Genomic DNA, 19,130 nt, shown 5'->3' with positions numbered 1-19,130 from the left:
AGCAGCAGGACTATTGCACAGGAGGATGGAGGGTGATTCAGGGGACACATATGGGGTGTTGGCAACGCTAGACTGGGTGGGAAGTTTCGCATCACCATCCAGAAGGGTGCCAGGAGGCAAGATACAGTAAATAGGTTAATCCATTGGTGCCTTTGGCCGTGCGGTTGACATCTTCTATGGGGGAAGAGAAGTGAGGCTCCCTATCGCTTACAACGTAGCACATGGAGGCAGGCGGGGTTGTACGGTGATGCAGCAAATGGGTGACAAATACTGTCTATTCAGCGACAGAAGGCCCCGGGGGCTTTCGCGCTTCACTAAACACAGTGCTGCAACGGGAAGGGCCAAGTGGCAACAACCAGTAAATAGGTAAGATGTAGCTCTATGGCCTTACAGCTGGGTGAAGTCATCCTCAAGTTTGAGGTACGCCCAGGTGGAAATTGGGTGCTTTTTCGGTCCTCATGACCATGGTGGTTTATTGTGGCACACCAAGCGGACTGTCCGAGGTCATCCTGTGCTGCCGTCCCAAGAAACGGGGATTACGAGGTGCCAAGCACGAAAGACTAGGTAATAGAGCATGTGGCACCTTCAGTGTGCTACAAGAATTCATAGCAGCAGGGCAGGTATATTCCACCCCTGGGGCTGCTCTGCGTGGACAGGTGAAGCCCCCCGTCTCCCTATTCGTGAAAATGCTAGGGAGGGTGTAAGCAGAGCTTAGTCAGTCCTTTAGAGGTAGGCACCATATGACTGGCAGGGGGCACGGTATAATCCAGACATTCTGAGAGTCGGTAGGCCCAGGGGGATTCACCACAGAGGGGCTGAGTTGGCGATCCCTTGCTCTTTGTCACATACTTATAGTTATGGACAACAAGGTGCGGCATGATTTAGAAAGCAGAATGACTGCTAATGCTTAAGTATATTCCTGTGGTGGGGGGCCAGGTCCGTAGCTGCTGTAGAACATTCACGCAAGATGGTCAACAGGGCCATGCTGAAGTTCATGGAACGGAGAGGCTTGGGGTCCATCAGGCATGCACTGATACAGGCAAAAGTGGAAGGTTATTATGAAAAAGATGGGGTGCACTTGTCCAAAGTCGGGAGGGATATGTTTCTCCTTGATGTACAGGAGGCACTTGAAGCTGCAGGATGCAGGTAGGGAACTCTGAGGTGGGGGGCTCTGTCATCGACGATAGCTTCCTCCAGAGCTGTGTCGGAGTTACAGGGCGATCTGGAGGCAGGCGGGTACAGTAAGGGTACCTCTGCGGCAGACTGGTACAGTAAGGGTACCTCTGCCTGGCACAGTAAGGGTGCCTGAGCTAAAGACCTGGAGCCGCAGGGAGGTTCCGGGAAAACCGCGACGGCACCCCGTTAGTCCTTCGGGCAGTTTGGGGGCCTGACCAACCGGGGGTGTGCCATACCACGCTCCGCCCTGTAAGGGGCGAGAGTATAAGACATGATCACGTGATCCGGAAGGGGATCTACAAAGGTGCTGCACTTTCCGGGCGTCGACCCACCGTGCCGGCTGGTTCATTAGGCGGGCGGGGCAGCGAGGGGCTGCCTGCCCTGGATCGCCCATAAGATAACCCACTAAAACGTCATACTTTGTTGTATGAAAATAAACCTGCAGCAGTTCTTTTCCCATAAACAATGTGTCCGGTGTAATCATTATATGGGCAAATGTAAAATGTGGAGGGGGGAGCGGATGACGGTGTGGGCACTATGCATATGGCCATGTCTGAACTGGGGTAGTGTGGTGAGCAAAATAACGATTGATTAAACCCAGATCTGTGACTGGGGGCGAATGTTTTGCCATTGTGCAACATTCCGTCCATCAATTGTTGTTTTAGCACAAAGCACAGGCACACCATGGACCAGGATGCGCCGATCCCCTTCAGAGACTGGAAAGGCCTGCTCCTCTTTGCCCAGAAGATTGATATTGATTGGATTTCCCTGCTTTTACAAGTTAGGAAAATGTGAGTAAACTATTGTTTCTATTTGATTGATTTGATTTCCCAAGATTACAAGAAGAGTTTTTTTTAAATAAATAATTTGTTGGAAATTGTCATCTTTTGCATGGTATTTCCCCAGAATTCTGCATTCTTTTGCTCAACCCGTTTTCGTTGGCCGTAGGACTCTGCTCCCTTTACTCCTTCTAACCAGTAGTAAAGTGCTTGTGCTCTCTCCCTAAAGATGTTACATTGGTATACACCAGATCAGTACATTTACTTTACTTTCTAAGTCCCTAGTATATGGTACTATGCGTACCCAACGCTGGTAAATTAAATGCTACTAGTGGGCTGCAGAACTCATTGTGCCACCAACTAAGTAACATTATAAAACATGCCTCCAGGCCTGCCCCTGCAGCCCGAGTAAACAGTTATATACTGCCATTCAACCCTAACAAAATTAATATTTTGCCAGGCCCAAATCTTCATTTTTAATACTTCTAAGTCACCACTACAGGCTGGGTGCAATGTATTTAAAAAGTAGGACATGTATATTTAATGTTTTACATGTTCTAGCAGTTAAAAACAACCAAAGTCCTTTTTCACTCTAGCAAGGCTGACTCTCCCATAGGAAAATACTAGGTCACATTACAACAACTTAGAATGCTTAATTTCAGTTGAGAGCAACTAGAAATATTATTCAAGGACTCATTTTAATAGTAATTTATACTACAACTTAATGGTCAAGTCAGATTTTATATTACTATCTTACAAAATACATTTAGAAAGTTGACATTTCTCTGCCTATGCTGGAGGGCATTTCTGCTAGTGTCCATTGTTCTCTGATAGATGAATGGCTCCCACGTGGGGAGATGGAGACTGCTCCCAGACATAGGACAAAAGGCTTGGGGTGGAGACGGGTTTTCCTCATTGAGCAGGATGGCCGGGGGGACTGTGCCCATCCCATTCCTGGGCTTCAAAAAATACCTTCAGTGGCACTGGCAGATGTAGTTCATACTCAGGCCTGCTTCCCTTCCCCTTCCCCTTCCTACTCAGCTTGGCTTCAAGAGGGAGCTGACCAAGAACTGGTTTGGATTGACAAGTGATGGTTTGGCCATAGTCATAGCCACACCTCTGGGTTGGCATGGATGTGGGTAGCGCGGAGCACTGTGCTGTAAAATACACATTGCTGTTAAAGTGGGTAGGGTCACCCCCGGGAACTTTTAGTCAATTGGTTAGGGAGTGGCCAAGAGATTACCCCACTCACAGGCTGGCATTGGGTATAAAGGCAGACCCAACAGTCCTCCTGGGCCTGTGAAGAATTAGGAGGAGGACTGTCCTGCTGGCTGAAGAGCATGAAGGAAGACTGGACATGCTTGCCTTGAATCCCAAGTGACTCCAAGGGCTAGTTGGCTGACCTCCTGTTTGAGCTACAGGGACACAATAAGTTTCCAGAGGACTTTTGTAGCAACTGTCAACCTGGCCAGTACCATCTGGACCGGCCCTGGACCCTACTGCTGGCCTCTGCTGGAGTGAGTCCTAAAACCCCAAGTGATATCCCCAGGTCCTGGACCTTTGGCTGGTGTTAAAGTGTCCGCTTCCTGACCAAACTGCAAAAGATGGGGGGGTAGAAACATTTTGCCAACATTTCATCCAGAGAACCAGTGGGAAACCAGGACTGCCATCAAGCTCAAGCTGTTAAATCGCTTGTCGGATTCCACTCGCTGGTTTACCCTGCAGAAGGATATCTGATGTCCAGGAAAGTTTTCAAGTCCAAACATAGAAGGCTTCATCGGAACCAACACTGATCATCATTCTATCAACATTAAGGCCTTCCTGGGAACAGACATCTGACTTCGTCCATTTGGAGCTTTCTCACCTTCGTAGACAACAATGCCGGGGCTTTGCTCTTTAGCAACGTGCTGTCATCAAGCCCTGCTTTGGGCCCAGCTTGCCTTGCAGACTACTTGTTGATGACCACTTTTCCTCTAGACAAATTTCTAAGTCAGAAGGTAAACTTTCCCCCAGGATGAAGCTGGTCACTGCATCAGACATGCGCTCCATCACGTGCAGCCTTAACTTTTAGCTTTTTGGTGCTATTTTTAATTCAAATTCAAAAAAAATATATTTCTAATTCTACATACTGAATTTTTGTCATTTTGGTGTACATTTATTTCTTTCCATTTACTCTAGTCTTATAAATTGGTCTGAGATTTTTCTAGTGTTACGTTTTCACTTTACTACTGTCTGAGTATTACATACAAGCATTACACATTGCCGGTAAGTTAACCCTGATTGCTTTTGTGCCAAGCTATGAGAAGGTCAAGCACAGGTTTATTTAGTCACTTTTTGGTTCACCCTGACAAAGATTGTAATTATTAATTGAGGTGGGTTCTCATACCCTCCAACTAAAACGCCAATTTCTCACAGAATTTTGCATGCATTTTTACAGAAACGAAGCATGTTAACAGTAAATGCAATCATGGACAGCTATCCCATTTTAGACAGCACATGCAGGCACAAGGTTCAGAAGCTTACAGAAAGGATAGCTGTTATTAACTACCTCAAGAAGCACACAATCATTTGTGCTTATGCATTTCATTACAGGTGAAAGTGTTCCAACTTTGTTTTGTTTTTCTGGGCTATAAATAATGGGGTTTTCAGAGAACATACATCTATTCATTAATAATTCTAATACACAAATATGTTTTTTTTAAATGTTGTTTCATTTTTTTGGTTGGTTATATAAATTGAGGCATAAAATCTATTCTGCAAGGACATATGAAAATACAAGCAGTGCACAATATATAAATTGATCTTTTACAAATACAAATCCTTGGACTAATACGATGTAAGGGTTGTACAATTATTTTCTAGTAAATGTGACACATCCTTTCCATTCCCTCATTTATTTACATCACCTACTCATCTGCCCTCACCTGCCAAAGATGATTCTTTAACAAGAAAGATTTAGAAAGAGAATCCAGGAAATGTCTAGATCTTTAATTACCAGGTAATGAACAAATGTCCTTTTTATCAGGAATAGCTTTAAAAATAATCATAGAATTTGGGTCTAAAACTTTAGGCAATCTTTTCAGGAACCGAGACCTGCAAAATAAATCCTCTGACTGCAAGCCTGAGTGGAGCACACCAGCATATTCTTTCACTTACTTTTCACAATAGCTGCAATCTACTGATTCTTGACACTGATCACAACATTGAAGTTTAGAAAGCAGAAGTTTGTTATTTCTTACCAATTGCACATGTACGTTTTCCTGTATGCTGTTGTAACAGTTTCACAATGTGGGCCTTCTGCGTGGGTGAACATCTGCAGCAGACCACAGCAGGACACTGGCAAGCTAGTTCAACAAATTCATGCTCATAATACTTCAGACAAACCTATGAGGAGGAAACATAAGACGAATAGTGGTTTTACTATGTTATGCTTTTAGTCATCCTGTTTAGAAGCTTTTACTTTTTATACCACCAGGTATTTCAATACTTACTTTATTGATCTAGTGGTAAATGTTGTTTCAACCCTACTGATAAAGTCAATCTATGATTCAATTGTATATGGCACGTTTATTAAAATAGGATAGATACTGTTCAAAAAGTTCTTAAAAAGCAAACCAGAATGGGCTATACTTAGCTTTTAACAGGCAGTACTTGTAGAGAAATTGCGTTTTTCATTTTCATTAACATTTATTTTCTGAATTCAAGCAAACGTTTCTAATGTAGGAGAAATGTAAGGCAGCTGCCACAGCAAGCCAGTCTTCTATGTTTAGCAGAAGAGGTCTCAACTGCTATTGCTGGTGAAACAATGCCTGCTATGTACTAAAACATAGTTAGTGCTTACAGGTGGTGGGTGTTGCCAGGGTTCACACACAGAGGGACAGGACCCAATCATTGGTATACCACGTACTTAGCAGGTGGCTTCACCCATGGGCCACCTAGTGTAAGATAAGTATTCCGAAAATGTAATAGGTTTGTGCCAGAGGTAAGTAAGTAAAAACCTATGGTAAAGGAATCCCAAATTCTGGATTGGTGTTGTGGATATAGGAAGTAGAATACTGAGTTTTTAGTATTTTCATCTTTACTCAAATGCAAACGAACACAAGCACAGCCGACACATGTTTCGCCCAAAAGGCCAGTGGGCCATGGGCTTTTTCAAGGCTGATTAAAAAAGTAAGCATTAATAAATCAAATAGACAGTAGTGAGATGGAATAGGCCGATACATAGTCGATAAACATATAGTAACATAGGGTCATATGACAAGCGGAGGCCCGAGGGCAATGGGGTGATGTGCAAGTAAGGTGTAAGAAAGTATGGTATGCAGTCACCATCAGGAGGAAGGAAAGAAAAAGAAAAGAAAAATTAGGAAGGAATGAGACGAGAATGGAAAAGGAAAAAGGTATAGGAAGAGTAGGGTGGAAGGGGGGTTTGTTGTCCATGTCAAGTACGAATAAAGAAAAATACGGTGTGATTTAAAGTGCAGATTCAATACATAGAGGAGGATAGAGTAGCATGCACCAGTGATGGTAGATTAGATACAGATGGGAGTAAGAATATGAATTATTATACATGAAGTAACACATGAACAGCCAAAAACACAATGCACAAGTTACTTACTTTCGGTAACGATATAGCTGTAAGAAACAGTAGTTAGTATTAGATTCCTTACCTTAGAATATCCCCAGGCGTGAGTCTGGATCCGGAAATTTTTGCGTAGCAGTACCCCTGCGCGTCGGTAGGCGTCGTCTGAGGCTCCACGTCCGTCGTCGGCGTCGTTGCCGCCGGTGTGACGTCGTTGCCGCCGGGATGACGTCGCCGGAGCACTTGGACGCCGCCCTTGCGCGCTGACGTCAGCACTTATACACAGCTTTTACGCGCCAGAAACGCAGAGCCATGATAAAAACCAACACTGGTGTCATGAAACTAGGGCCCTGAAAGGGGATGACCTTAACCCTAGATATCGGTTCGCAGAACATGGAGGTTAGGTGGGGCGGTAAGGAATCTAATACTAACTACTGTTTCTTACAGATATATTATTACCGAAAGTAAGTAAGTTGTGCATCTGAAAGAAACAGGTCAGTATTAGATTCCTTACCTTGGAATAGATACACCACCAATACCAACCCCCGTGGTGGGTCTGCGAACCAATGATCACACCAGAAAGTCCTGGAGAACGGAACGGCCGAAAAAGCCATCTCTCCGGACTTGGCTGTCCAGGCAGTAGTGCCTAGCGAACGTGTGCAGCGAGTCCCACGTAGCTGCCTGACAGATGTCCTGCAAGGGGACTCCCCGACCCAGGGCAGTAGTAGCCGCCGTGGCCCGAGTGGAATGGGCACGTAGCCCCACAGGAGGCTCCTTTTTAGCCAGTGAATAACAAGCCTTGATGCACAAGACGACCCAACAGGAAATGGTCTGTTTGTGCACCGCCCATCCCTTCTTAGCGCCCACGTAACCAACAAAGAGTTGGTCATCCATCCGGAACTGGTGTGTGCGATCCAGATAGTATGAGAGCGCACGTTTTGGGTCCAGACGGTGGAGCCCCTCTTCCTCTTTCGAGGGATGCGGAGGCGGAAAGAAGGTGGGCAAGGTGATGGACTGCCCGATGTGGAAGGCTGTGACAACCTTGGGCAGGAAAGAGGGTTGCGTCAGCAACACAACTTTGTCCGGATGGACAGAAAGGAAAGGAGGTTGTGAAGAAAGTGCCTGGAGCTCACTCACTCTCCTGGCAGAGGTGATGGCAACCAGGAATGCATTTTTAAGGGTAAGAAGACGAAGAGGACAGTTATGAAGTGGCTCGAAGTGAGCGCACATCAGATAAGTCAAAACAAGGTTCAAGTCCCACTGAGGCATCACGAAAGGAACAGGGGGAAACATATGAGTGATGCCCTTCAAGAACCTATTTACAACTGGGGACTTGAACAAAGAGGGCTGATCAGGGAGCCTTAAGAAGGCGGAAATGGCAGAGAGGGAGCCCTTGATAGTGCCCAGAGCAGATACCTGCTGGACAAGAGAAAGAAGAAAGAGGAGAACCTCAGAAAGATGGGCAGAAAGTGGATCCACAGCCTTTGCTGTGCATCATGCCACACATTTTTTCCACCTGCAGGCATATACCGATTTTGTGGAGGGACGCCTGGCTGCCAGAATAACATCACAGACTTCAGGAGGCAAGTCAAATGTCCCCAACTGCCGCCACTCAATCTCCACGCATGGAGGTGGAGGATGGACAGGTACGGGTGAAGGACCGTCCCCTGTTGCTGCGACAGAAGGTCCTCCTGAAGAGGCAGATGAATCGGGGGATCGACTGACATGCTGAGTAGCTCGGGATACCAGTATCTTCGTGCCCAATCCGGAGCCACAAGGATGACTTGGGCCAGGTCATGCCTGATCTTCTTCAGCACTCTGGGCAGAAGTGGTATAGGCTGAAAGGCGTACAACAGATCACAACTCCACTCGCGGCGAAAAGCGTTTCCGAGCGAGTGACGCCTTGGAAATTCCAACGCGCAGAACTGATGACATTGCGTGTTCTCTTCTGTGGCGCACAGATCTAACCAAGGCTCTCCCCACTGCTGAAAGAGACCTTGCGCCACGTCCGAGTTCAGACGCCATTCGTGATCCATCATGCACCCACGGCTGAGTTCGTCCGCACTGGCATTCAAGGAACCTGCCAGGTGTTGAACCACCAGGGTCAAGCCCTGATGTTCCAGCCACTGCCAGAGGCACAGAGCCTCCTGGCATAGGGTCCACGACCCCACCCCGCCCTGTTTGTTGGAGTACCACATGGCGGTCGTGTTTGTGAACACCTGCACTACACTCCCCCGGACAGAGGGGAGGAATGCCTCCAGTGCACGCCGGATCGCCCAAAGCTCCAGAAGGTTGATGTGGAGCCGGGACTCCGCCAGAGACCAGAGGCCTCTGATCTCCGCCTCTCCCATGTGGCCCCCCCCAGCCCTGGAGGGTCGCGTCCGTCACAACTACGTGCTCCGGTTGGGGTAGGGAGAGGGATCTGCCGCTGACCCAATCACGGTCCGTGAGCCACCACTGCAACTGTCTTGCAGTGCCCACCGAGATCAAGACATGGTCGGACAAGATGCCCTGAAGCTGGGCTCACTGAAACTTCAGGTCCCACTGCAGAGCCCGCATTTGCCACCTGGCGTGATGCACCAGAAGGATGCAGGAGGCATCAGCCCCAGAAGCCACAGCGTCAACCTGACAGAGACTCGGGATAACGGCTGAAAGATCAGAATCAGAGCCTGAATATCCCGAACCCGCTGTTCGAGACTGCGCCGAGTCTAGAACCCCTCAGGTGAAGAGGAGCTTCTGAGGGGGACACAGGTGCGACTTCGACACATTGATGGAGAACCCCAGCAGGTGCAGGAGGTCGGCCGTAGTCTGGAGGTGGCTGACGACTGTTTGGGGCGAGCCCGCCTTCAACAACTAGTCATCGAAGTAGGGGAAGACTGAAACCCCTAACCTGCGCTGATGAGCTGCAACCACAACCATCACTTTCGTGAACACCCGTGGGGCACTGGTGAGGCCGAAGGGGAGCACGGTAAACTGAAAGTGCTCGTGGCCTACCGTGAACCGCAGGTAGCGCCGTTGGGCGGGCAGGACGGGAATATGGAAATAGGCTTCCTGCAAGTCCAACGCTACCATCCAGTCTCCCGGGTCTAGGGCAGCTAAGACCTGAGCCATAGTCAACATCTTGAACTTCTCCTTCCGGAGGAAGCCGTTGACGTTCCACAGGTCCAAGATAGGGTGTAGGCCCCCTTTGCCCTTCTTGGGAACCAGAAAGTAGTGGGAGTAACAACCACACCCTATTTCTGGCCCAGGAACGCGCTCGATGGCCCCCTTGGCCAAGAGGGCCAATACTTCCTCTTGCAGAAGTTGCAAGTGATCCCCCGACACGTGGTGGTACGGTGGTTGCATGGCTGGAGGGGTCGCCTCGAAGGGGAGGGAGTAGCCCCTTCGGACGATTTGCAGCATCCACCTGTCCGATGTGATGGAGCGCCAGTCGAGGAGGTGATGGCGAACCCTGCCCCCCACTGGCGTCAAATAGGCCTGAAAGCTCGGACTAGGAAGGCTTTGAGGCGGATGCGGTAGATGTGGACTGGCCACGCCGTTGTCCCCTGTTACCGCCGCCACGGTAACCACGCCCGCCGCCGCGCTGAATGGTAGTGTGCGGCCCGTGGCTGGCAGAACGTGTAGGGGCGCCTCTTCCGTGGCCACGAAATGAGCGCAGGGCAGAAGATTGCTGGCGCGGGGCCCACAGGCCCAATAACTTGGCCGTAGCCCTGGAGTCCTTAAAGCGTTCCAGCGCACTATCTGCCTTGCCACCGAAAAGGTGGCTGCCATCGAACGGCGTGTCCATAAGGGGGTTCTGGACATCGGACGAGAAGTTGGCGGACCTCAGCCAGGCATACCACCACAGTTGTGGATACCGCTCTCCCCAGCGAGTCCGTGGTATCCAGTCCACATCGTATGGAATACCGCGCTGAGTCCCGTCTCACGGCGAGGGCTTGAGCGAGTTTCACCTGGGCTCCCTCCGGGCACTCAGGCAGCAAGGCCACAACCGTATCCCACAGGGAGTGGGTGTAACGGCACAAGAGGAACGCGGTGTTGACAGACCGCAACCCTAAACTAAGGGAGGAGAACATCTTCTTGCCGAATTGCTCATACCTCTTGGATTTCCGATCCGGAGGTGCAGTCGGGAATGCGGATTGGGAAGTAGAGGCCTGGATAACCAGGCTCTCGGGGGTGGGGTGGGTGGACAGGAAACTAGGGTCGCCTGGAGTACGGCGGTGGCACCTAGCGACGTTCCTATCTACAGTGGGACCTGTAGCGGGCCTGGACCAAGTGCCCAACAGGACGTCCGTGAGTGCCTCATTAAATGGCAGTAGAGGCTCTGGGGAGCTTACCTGCGGTTTAAGGACCTCTGTGAGGATGTTTGACCTCACCGCTGCGACGGGGAGCTCAAGAGCCAAGGCCTTGGCCGCCCTCGTCAGCACCACACTATAAGCAGCCCCCTCCTCCGTAGCCACGGTAGGAGGGGAGACAAAACCAGTGTCTGGGGAGGTATCCAGGCCACTGGCTTCCCCCAGTTCCTGTGTCCAGTCCTGAAATGACTGGCACTCACGTGCCAGAGAGTCCTCAGACCCCTCCCAGCCTCCCTCGTCGTCCATCTCCTGGTATTCAGGGGTAAAGGTTGGACCCGGATCCTCGAAGAACTCCTCTTCGGGCGACGCCGCTCCGATGCCGAATCCAGACCGAGCGGTGGACCAGGGTTGTAAGGTCGACCAGCCGCGACCCGGATCCGGAACCGGATCCAGCGGGGCCTTGCGGTGCCAGGCCCGAAGTCGCCGACAGCGCCGGGGTGGAAGCTCCAGACGGCGCCGGGACCGAAGCACCCGGCCCGCTTGGGCTCCCAGTCGGGGCCGCTGGCCCGAAGGCGCCGCGGCACACGACGGAGGAGTGAGCGACCTCATGGCCATGAGGAAGGCATCGATCTCCTCCGGCGTCGCGTTCTGCCAAAGTACCGGCGGGTATGGAACAGGCTTCGACGCCTGCGGCTCCGGGGGAGCCACGTGGGCGGTGTCACCCAAACCCCCGGCCGCGTCGCGCGACCATCAGGGGGAGTCAGAAGAGCGATGTCACCTCTTAGACTTCTTGTGCCTCTTACCTGAGGACTTGGAGCCCGACGAGTGGTGTCGACTCGCCGAGCTGTGATGACTCCGGCCCCGCGACCGGTCTCTGGACCTCCTTCCGGACTGGGACCTCGAACGGCGCGGGGCCGACTGCCGGAGCTCGAGGCGCTTACAGGACCGCTCCCACCTAGCCTTCAAAGTCAAGGCCCGGCAGTCAGGGCACGACTTGTCATCATGGTCGGGCCCCAGGCAATGTAGGCACCGGCGATGGGGGTCAGTAACCGACATCAGTCGGTTGCAGTCGGCACAGGGCTTGAACCCGGGCATCCCTACCGGCACTGATGGAGGTGGCGGATGTGGGCTCTGCAGTGGGACCTGAAGTTTCAGTGGGCCCAGCTTCAGGGCAACTTGTCCGACCATGTCTTGATCTCGGTGGGCACCGCAAGACAGTTGCGGTGGTGGCTCACGGACCGCGATTGGGTCAGCGGCAGATCCCTCTCCCTACCCCAACCGGAGCACGTAGTTGTGACGGACGCGTCCCTCCAGGGCTGGGGGGGCCACATGGGAGAGGCGGAGATCAGAGACCTCTGGTCTTCGGCGGAGTCCCGGCTCCTTCTGGAGCTGCAGGCGATCCGGCTTGCACTGAAGGCATTCCTCCCTTCTGTCCGGGGGAGTGTAGTGCAGGTGTTCACAGACAACATGACCGCCATGTGGTACTCCAACAAACAGGGCGGGGTGGGGTCGTGGACCCTATGCCAGGAGGCATTGCGCCTCTGGCAGTGGCTGGAACATCAGGGCGTGACCCTGGTGGTTCAAGACCTGGCAGGTTCCCTGAACGCCAGGGCGGAGAAACTCAGCCGTCGGTGCATGATGGATCACGGATGGCATCTGAACTCGGACGTGGCACAAGGTCTCTTTCAGCAGTGGGGAGAGCCTTGGTTAGATCTATTCGCCACAGAAGAGACCGCGCAATGTCATCAGTTCTGCGCGTTGGAATTTCCAAGGCGGCACTCGCTCGGAGACGCTTTTCGTCGCGAGTGGAGTTGCGGTCTGTTGTACGCCTTTCCGCCTATACTACTTCTGCCCAGAGTGCAGAAAAAGATCAGGCACGACCTGGCCCAAGTCACCCTTGTGGCTTCGGGCTGGGCACGAAGATACTGGTATCCCGAGCTACTCAGCATGTCAGTCGATCCCCCGATTCGTCTGCCTCTTCAGGAGGACCTTGTGTCGCAGCAGCAGGGGACGGTCCTCCACCCGAACCTGTCCAGCCTCCACCTCCATGCGTGGAGATTGAGCGGCGGCAGTCGAGGCCATTTGACTTGCCTCCTGAAGTCTGGCAGCCAGGCGTCCCTCCACAAAATCAGTATACGCCTGCAGGTGGAACAAATTTGTGGCATGGTGCACAGCAAAGGCTGTGGATCCAATTTCTGCCAGACTTTCTGAGGTTCTTCTCTTTCTTCTTTCTCTTACCCAGCAGGTCTCTGCTCTGGGCACTATCAAGGGCTACCTCTCTGCCATTTCCGCCTTCTTAAGGCTCCCTGATCAGCCCTCTTTGTTAAAGTCCCCAGTTGTAAATAGATTCTTGAAGGGCATCACTCATATGTTTCCCCCTGTTCCTTTCGTGATGCCTCAGTGGGACTTGAACCTTGTTTTGACTTATCTGATGTGCGCTCACTTCGAGCCACTTCATAACTGTCCTCTTCGTCTTCTTACCCTTAAAAATGCATTCCTGGTTGCCATCACCTCTGCCAGGAGAGTGAGTGAGCTCCAGGCCCTTTCTTCACAACCTCCTTTCCTTTCTGTCCATCCGGACAAAATTGTGTTGCGGACGCGACCCTCTTTCCTGCCCAAGGTAGTCACAGCCTACCACATCGGGCAGTCCATCACCTTGCCCGCATTCTTTCCGCCTCCGCATCCCTCCAAAGAGGAAGAGAGGCTCCACCGTCTGACCCAAAACATGCGCTCTCATACTATCTGGATCGCACACGCCAGTTCCGGGTGGATGACCAACTCTTTGTTGGTTACGTGGGCGCTAAGAAGGGACGGGCGGTGCACAAACGAACCATTTACCGATGGGTCATCTTGTGCATCAAGGCTTGTTATTCACTGGCTAAAAAGGAGCCTCCTGTGGGGCTACGTGCCCATTCCACTCGGGCCACGGCGGCTACTACTGCCCTGGGTCGGGGAGTCCCCTTGCAGGACATCTGTCAGGCAGCTACGTGGGACTCGCTGCACACGTTCGCTAGGCACTACTGCCTGGACAGCCAAGTCCGGAGAGATGGCTTTTTCGGCCGTTCCATTCTCCAGGACTTTCTGGTGTGATCATTGGTTCGCAGACCCACCACGGGGGTTGGTATTGGTGGTGTATCTATTCCAAGGTAAGGAATCTAATACTGACCTGTTTCTTTCAGATGCACAACTTACTTACTTTCGGTAATGATATATCTGTAAGAAACAGTAGTTAGTATTAGATTCCTTACCGCCCCACCTAACCTCCATGTTCTGCGAACCGATATCTAGGGTTAAGGTCATCCCCTTTCAGGGCCCTAGTTTCATGGCACCAGTGTTGGTTTTTATCATGGCTCTGCGTTTCTGGCGCGGAAAAGCTGTGTATAAGAACTGACGTCAGCGCGCGAGGGCGGCGTCTAAGTGCTCCGGTGACGTCATCTTGGCGCCGACGACGGACGCGGAGCCGCAGACGACGCCTACCGACGTGCAGGGGTACTGCTACGCAAAAGTTTCTGGATCCAGTCTGACGCCTGGGGATATTCTAAGGTAAGGAATCTAATACTAACTACTGTTTCTTACATATATATCATTACCGAAGGTAACTTGTGCACTTTCTCCAGACCTGCGCTTGATGGCGCGGAAAAAAGAAGAACTGGCGTCAGCGCGCAACGGCGGCTTCTAAGTGCTCCGGCGACGTCATCCCGGCGCCAACGACGCCGACGATGGACGCGGAGCTGCAGACGACGCCTACCGACGCGCAGGGGTACTGCTACGCAAAAATTTCCAGATCCACACTGACGTCTGGGGATATTCTAAGGTAAGGAATCTAATACTAACCTGTTTCTTTCAGATAATGATACTCAAATTTCCAATGTCATCATGTTCATATATGATAAGTATACATATTGTTGGTATTCATCCAGAGTAACACAATTGTAGTGTTAAACACTGATGTTGAAATGCATGGACTATCAATGTAAGCATATAGAAAGAAAACCAACTAATTCACCAGATGGGTAACAATATCCACATTAATAACAGGTAAGAAGGCATTAAATCACAACTTACTAAGATATGACAGCTTCTGTATGCAAAGGTCTAGAATCTGTGGCAAGAGGTATGAGGAACTAAAGTAACCAATACAACGGAGGCATGAAATAACAGTAAGAGATATGCAGGTGCGCATCTTAGATAGGAGAGATAGATCGTTAAAAAACCTGGTTCAAAGAGAGCTGGTATATTTGATCTAGGAGAGTAAACCAGTCCATCACGAGAAAAATGAAGAATATGCCATGGGGGAGGTGCCATATGTGTGCGCACGAGAGCTATGTGATATATGCGCATATATTTCATCACAAAAACATAAAAGACCAGCCATAGCGGGAGCTACGTGATATATCCGTGGTAAAACAGGAGGAAGAATAAAGTGGCAAGTTCAAATGTATAGAGTGTGGTAAATACAGCAAAATCATAAAAGACCTGCAGCGATTGTGTAAGTGCGCCTCGTTAACAGGTGGAAAAGGCAGAAGGTTGGACATGCTTAGCGGACATATAATTAAAAGAAAAGACATAGAACACAATCATAGCTTAATCACAAAGAAGTAACATATCTACTAAAGGGACGTCTGTGTGCTTGGGGAAGCTATGCAGTAAGCTGCATAAATGCAAGAAGAACACAAAACGCCAGGGTATCAAGGAAATGATGTAACAGCTCGGGGATACCATACCAGACGCTTCGTGCCCAATCCGGAGCAACAAGAATCACTTGGGCCCAGTTGCGCTTGTTCTTCTTCAGCAGTCTGGGCAGAAGTGGTAAAGGCGGAAAGGCTTATAGAAGTCCGCAACTCCACTTGTGACGAAAAGCGGCGTGGAGCGAGTGTTACCTTGGAAATTCCAACGTGCAGAACTGCTGACATTGTGTGTTCTCTTCGGTGGTGAATAGATCTAACCAAGGCTCTCCCCACTGCTGAAAGAGACCTTGCACCACCTCTGAGTGAAGATGCCATTTGTGATCCATCATGCACCGGGGCTGAGTTCGTCTGCCCTAGCATTCAATGAACTTGTCAGGTGTTGAACCACCAGAAATATGCCCTGATGTTCCAGCCATGTCCAGAGGCGAAGGGTCTCTAGACATAGGGTCCACGAACCCACCCCACCCTGTTTGTTGCAGTACCACACGGTGTTGTCCGTAAACGCCTGCACTACTTGTCCCCAGACAGAGGGAAGGAATGCCTTCAGTGCAAGACGAATCGCCCGGAACTCCAGAAGGTTGATGTGGAGCCTGGACTCCGTGGAAGACCAAAGCCCTCTGATCTCCACCTTTCCCATGTGGCTGCCCCATCCCAGAAGTGGTGCATCTGTCACTACTGTGAACTCCGGTTAGGGAAGGAAGAGGGATCTACCGTTGACCCAATCCTGGTTCGTTAGCCACCACTGCAGTTGGTGTGCAGTGCCCTCCGAGATCTGGACGCAATCGGAAAGATTTCCCTGATGCTGTGCCCACAAGAACTTCAGGTCCCACTGCAGAGCCCACATATGCCACCTGGCATGATCCACCAGCAGGATGCAGGAGGCCATGAGGTCCAGCAACGCTTAGGGTCATTGTGACCGAAACCCGGGATAGAGGCTGAAAAATTGGAATCATAGCACGAATATCCCAGAATCGCCGCTCGGGAGGATAGGCCCGAAAGTGCGTTGTGTCCAGAACCGCTCCGATGAAGAGGAGCTTCTGAGGGGCACTCAAGTGTGACTTTGACACATTGATGGAGAACCCCTGCAAATGCAGGAGGTCTGCTGTAGTCTGGAGGTAGGGGACAACAGCCTGGGGCAAGCATGCCTTCAACAGCCAGTTGTCGAGATAGGGGAAGACCTGAACCCCTGATCTGCGCAGATGAGTGCGACCACCGCCATCACTTTTGTGAACACCTGAGGGGCACTGGTAAGGCCAAAGGGGAGCATGGTGAACTGAAAATGCTTGTGGCCTACCGTCTACCATAGGTAACGCCTGTGGGATGGCAGGACGGGGATGTGAAAATAGGCGTCCTGCAAGTCCAACGCTACCATCTAGTTTCCAGGGTCAAGAGCAGACAGGACCTCAGCCAGAGTCAACATCATGAACTCCTCCTTCTGGAGGTAGTGGGTGATGTACCTGAGATCCAAGATAGGACGCAGGACCTTGTCCTTCTTGGGCACCAGAGAGTAATGGGAATAACAACCACAACCTACTTCTGGGACAGGAACGCTCTTGATGGCTCCCTTGACCAAGAGAGCCGTAACTTCCTGTTGGAGGAGGGCCAGGTGATCCTCCGACATGCAATGGAATTGAGGTGGCATGCATAGAGGGGTAGTCTCAAAGGGAAGGGAGTATCCCCTTCGGACTATCTCCAAAACACACCTGTCCATTGTGATGTTTTGCCAGTGGGGTCGAATCCTGCCGCCCACTGGCGATTGATGGGCCTGAAAGGCCGGATTAAGAGGGTTTGGAGGCTGCTGCAGACCGGGCGCTGGTGGACTGGCCTGCAGTGTGATCCACGTCCCCGGCCATGCAGTGGCTGGACAGATTACACAGGTCTGTGGCTCTGGGCAGAACGTGGCTGGGCACCCCTCCGTAGCCACGAAAAGGGCGAAAAGCAGACTGTGCTGGGCGGGAAGTGGAAGTGAGGCCTAAGGATCTGGCGATAGCCCTAGAATCCTTAAAGCGCTCAAGCGCATTGTCTGCCTTATCACCAAACAGGCGACGGCCATCAAAGGGCATGTCCAAAATTGCCGCTTGGACATTACCCGAGAAGCCAGTTGACCTCAACCAGGCGTAGCTTCTCAGTGCTACTGACGTGGAAATCGTCCTGCCCAGTGAGTCGGTGGTGTCTAGCCCACACCGAATGGTGTACTTCACTGCATCTCTCCCTTCGGCAACAGCACGGGAGAGCTAAGCTCTGGCCTCCTCCAGGCACTGTGGCAGCACCTGCGCAACCGTGTCCCACACCGAGTGGGAATAACGGCCCAATAGACATGCGGTGTTCACCAATTGCAGTCCCAAACTGGAGGAAGAAAACGTTTTCTTTCCAAGGTGGTCCAGCTTCTTAGATTCCCTATCAGGTGGTGCGTTAGGGAATGCGCCTTTGGACGTGGAAACTTGGACTACCAAGTTCTCTTGCGGAGGATGGGAGGAAAGGACAATGGGGTCGCCCGGGGCCGGGCGGTGGCGTTGGGCAATCATTCTGTCCACAGGAGCCCCTGTGTTGGGCCTGGACCATGTGCCCAAAAGGATGTCCGTAAGGGCTTCACTGAACGGCAGCAGGGGCTCTGAAGAGGCGGGTGTCGGCTGAAGCACCTCGGTCAGGAGGTTAGTCCTGACCGCCACCCTAGGAAGCTCGAGGTTTAGGGTCTCGGTTGCCCTACACAAAACCATTGCGTAAGACTCCGTAGCCGCGGCCAGGGGAGAAAGCATGCCAAGGTCTGGGGAGGTATCCAGACCACTGGCATCACCCAACTCCTCTCTCCAGTCTGGTTCCTCTAATTGGACTGCAAGAGGGTCCACAGACCCCTCCCAGTCCTCCTCACCCTCTCCTGGTAGCCACTCAGGGTGGTAAGAAATATCAGGGGCGAACAGGGGTACAAAAGTACTGGTCTGCGCCGGTCCCAGGTTTGGTCTAGCTCCGTGTCCTGAATGAGGGGGAGTCCGGGGCCGATGCCGGCTGGGAACACAACTGGCCTTGGAGGTGTCATCACTGGATTCGGCACAGGAGGAGGTGTCACGAGGTCGACCGACGCCGATCCGGTTCCAGGCCTGGTTCCTTGGGGGCCCTGCGGCACTGGAGCCGAAGCCGCTGACATTGGAGGCCTACAGGCCCCAACCAAGTCTGCAGGGCCCAAGGGCGAGCCGGCAGAGTTGGACATGCCAATGATGAAGTGCAAGGCTTCATACAAGCTGCAAAGCAGGGCAGGGGTCGCTCCGGCTCCCGGGAAAGGGAGGGTAGGCTGGAGTCAGCCCAACAGGCTCCGCGGGTGGAGCCAGACGACTACTTCCGCTTCCTACGTTGCATTGGCCAATTGACTGGGAGAATGCAAAAACCAACGGTGCTTCTTCGCCTTTTTCTTGTGCTTCGACTTACCCGAAGATGAAGACTTTGATGACGAGTGGTGGTGGTGGTTCCATGACCAGTCCCGCGACCTCCCTTTGAACCCGGACCTCTAACAGCACGGAGTCAGAGCACTACTTTGGGTCGTGGTCGCGCTCCAGGCCCCAAAGGCAAACGAGTGCTGGTCCGTGACCGACATCAATTTGTGACAGGAGCCAAAAGCCTTGAA

At 51.6% G+C, this 19,130-nt stretch overlaps 1 protein-coding gene across 2 annotated transcripts in view; it reads right to left on the bottom strand.

Moving 5' to 3' along the window:
• The window catches only part of ATP9B (ATPase phospholipid transporting 9B), a 2,445,811-nt gene that overhangs the window by 76,993 nt on the left and 2,349,688 nt on the right, over window positions 1-19,130 (bottom strand). For both annotated transcript variants that reach the window (XM_078687568.1, XM_078687569.1), the window contains exon 22: window positions 5,195-5,339. In XM_078687568.1, the coding sequence (XP_078543694.1) occupies window positions 5,195-5,339 (145 nt within the window). The remainder of the gene's footprint in view (window positions 1-5,194; window positions 5,340-19,130) is intronic.

The sequence above is a fragment of the Lissotriton helveticus genome, chromosome 4_1 (genome assembly GCF_964261635.1).
Source record: "Lissotriton helveticus chromosome 4_1, aLisHel1.1, whole genome shotgun sequence".
Taxonomy (NCBI): Eukaryota; Metazoa; Chordata; class Amphibia; order Caudata; family Salamandridae; genus Lissotriton; species Lissotriton helveticus.
Note: the sequence above shows the minus strand (reverse complement) of the source record. Positions and strands in the feature narration are given on the sequence as shown.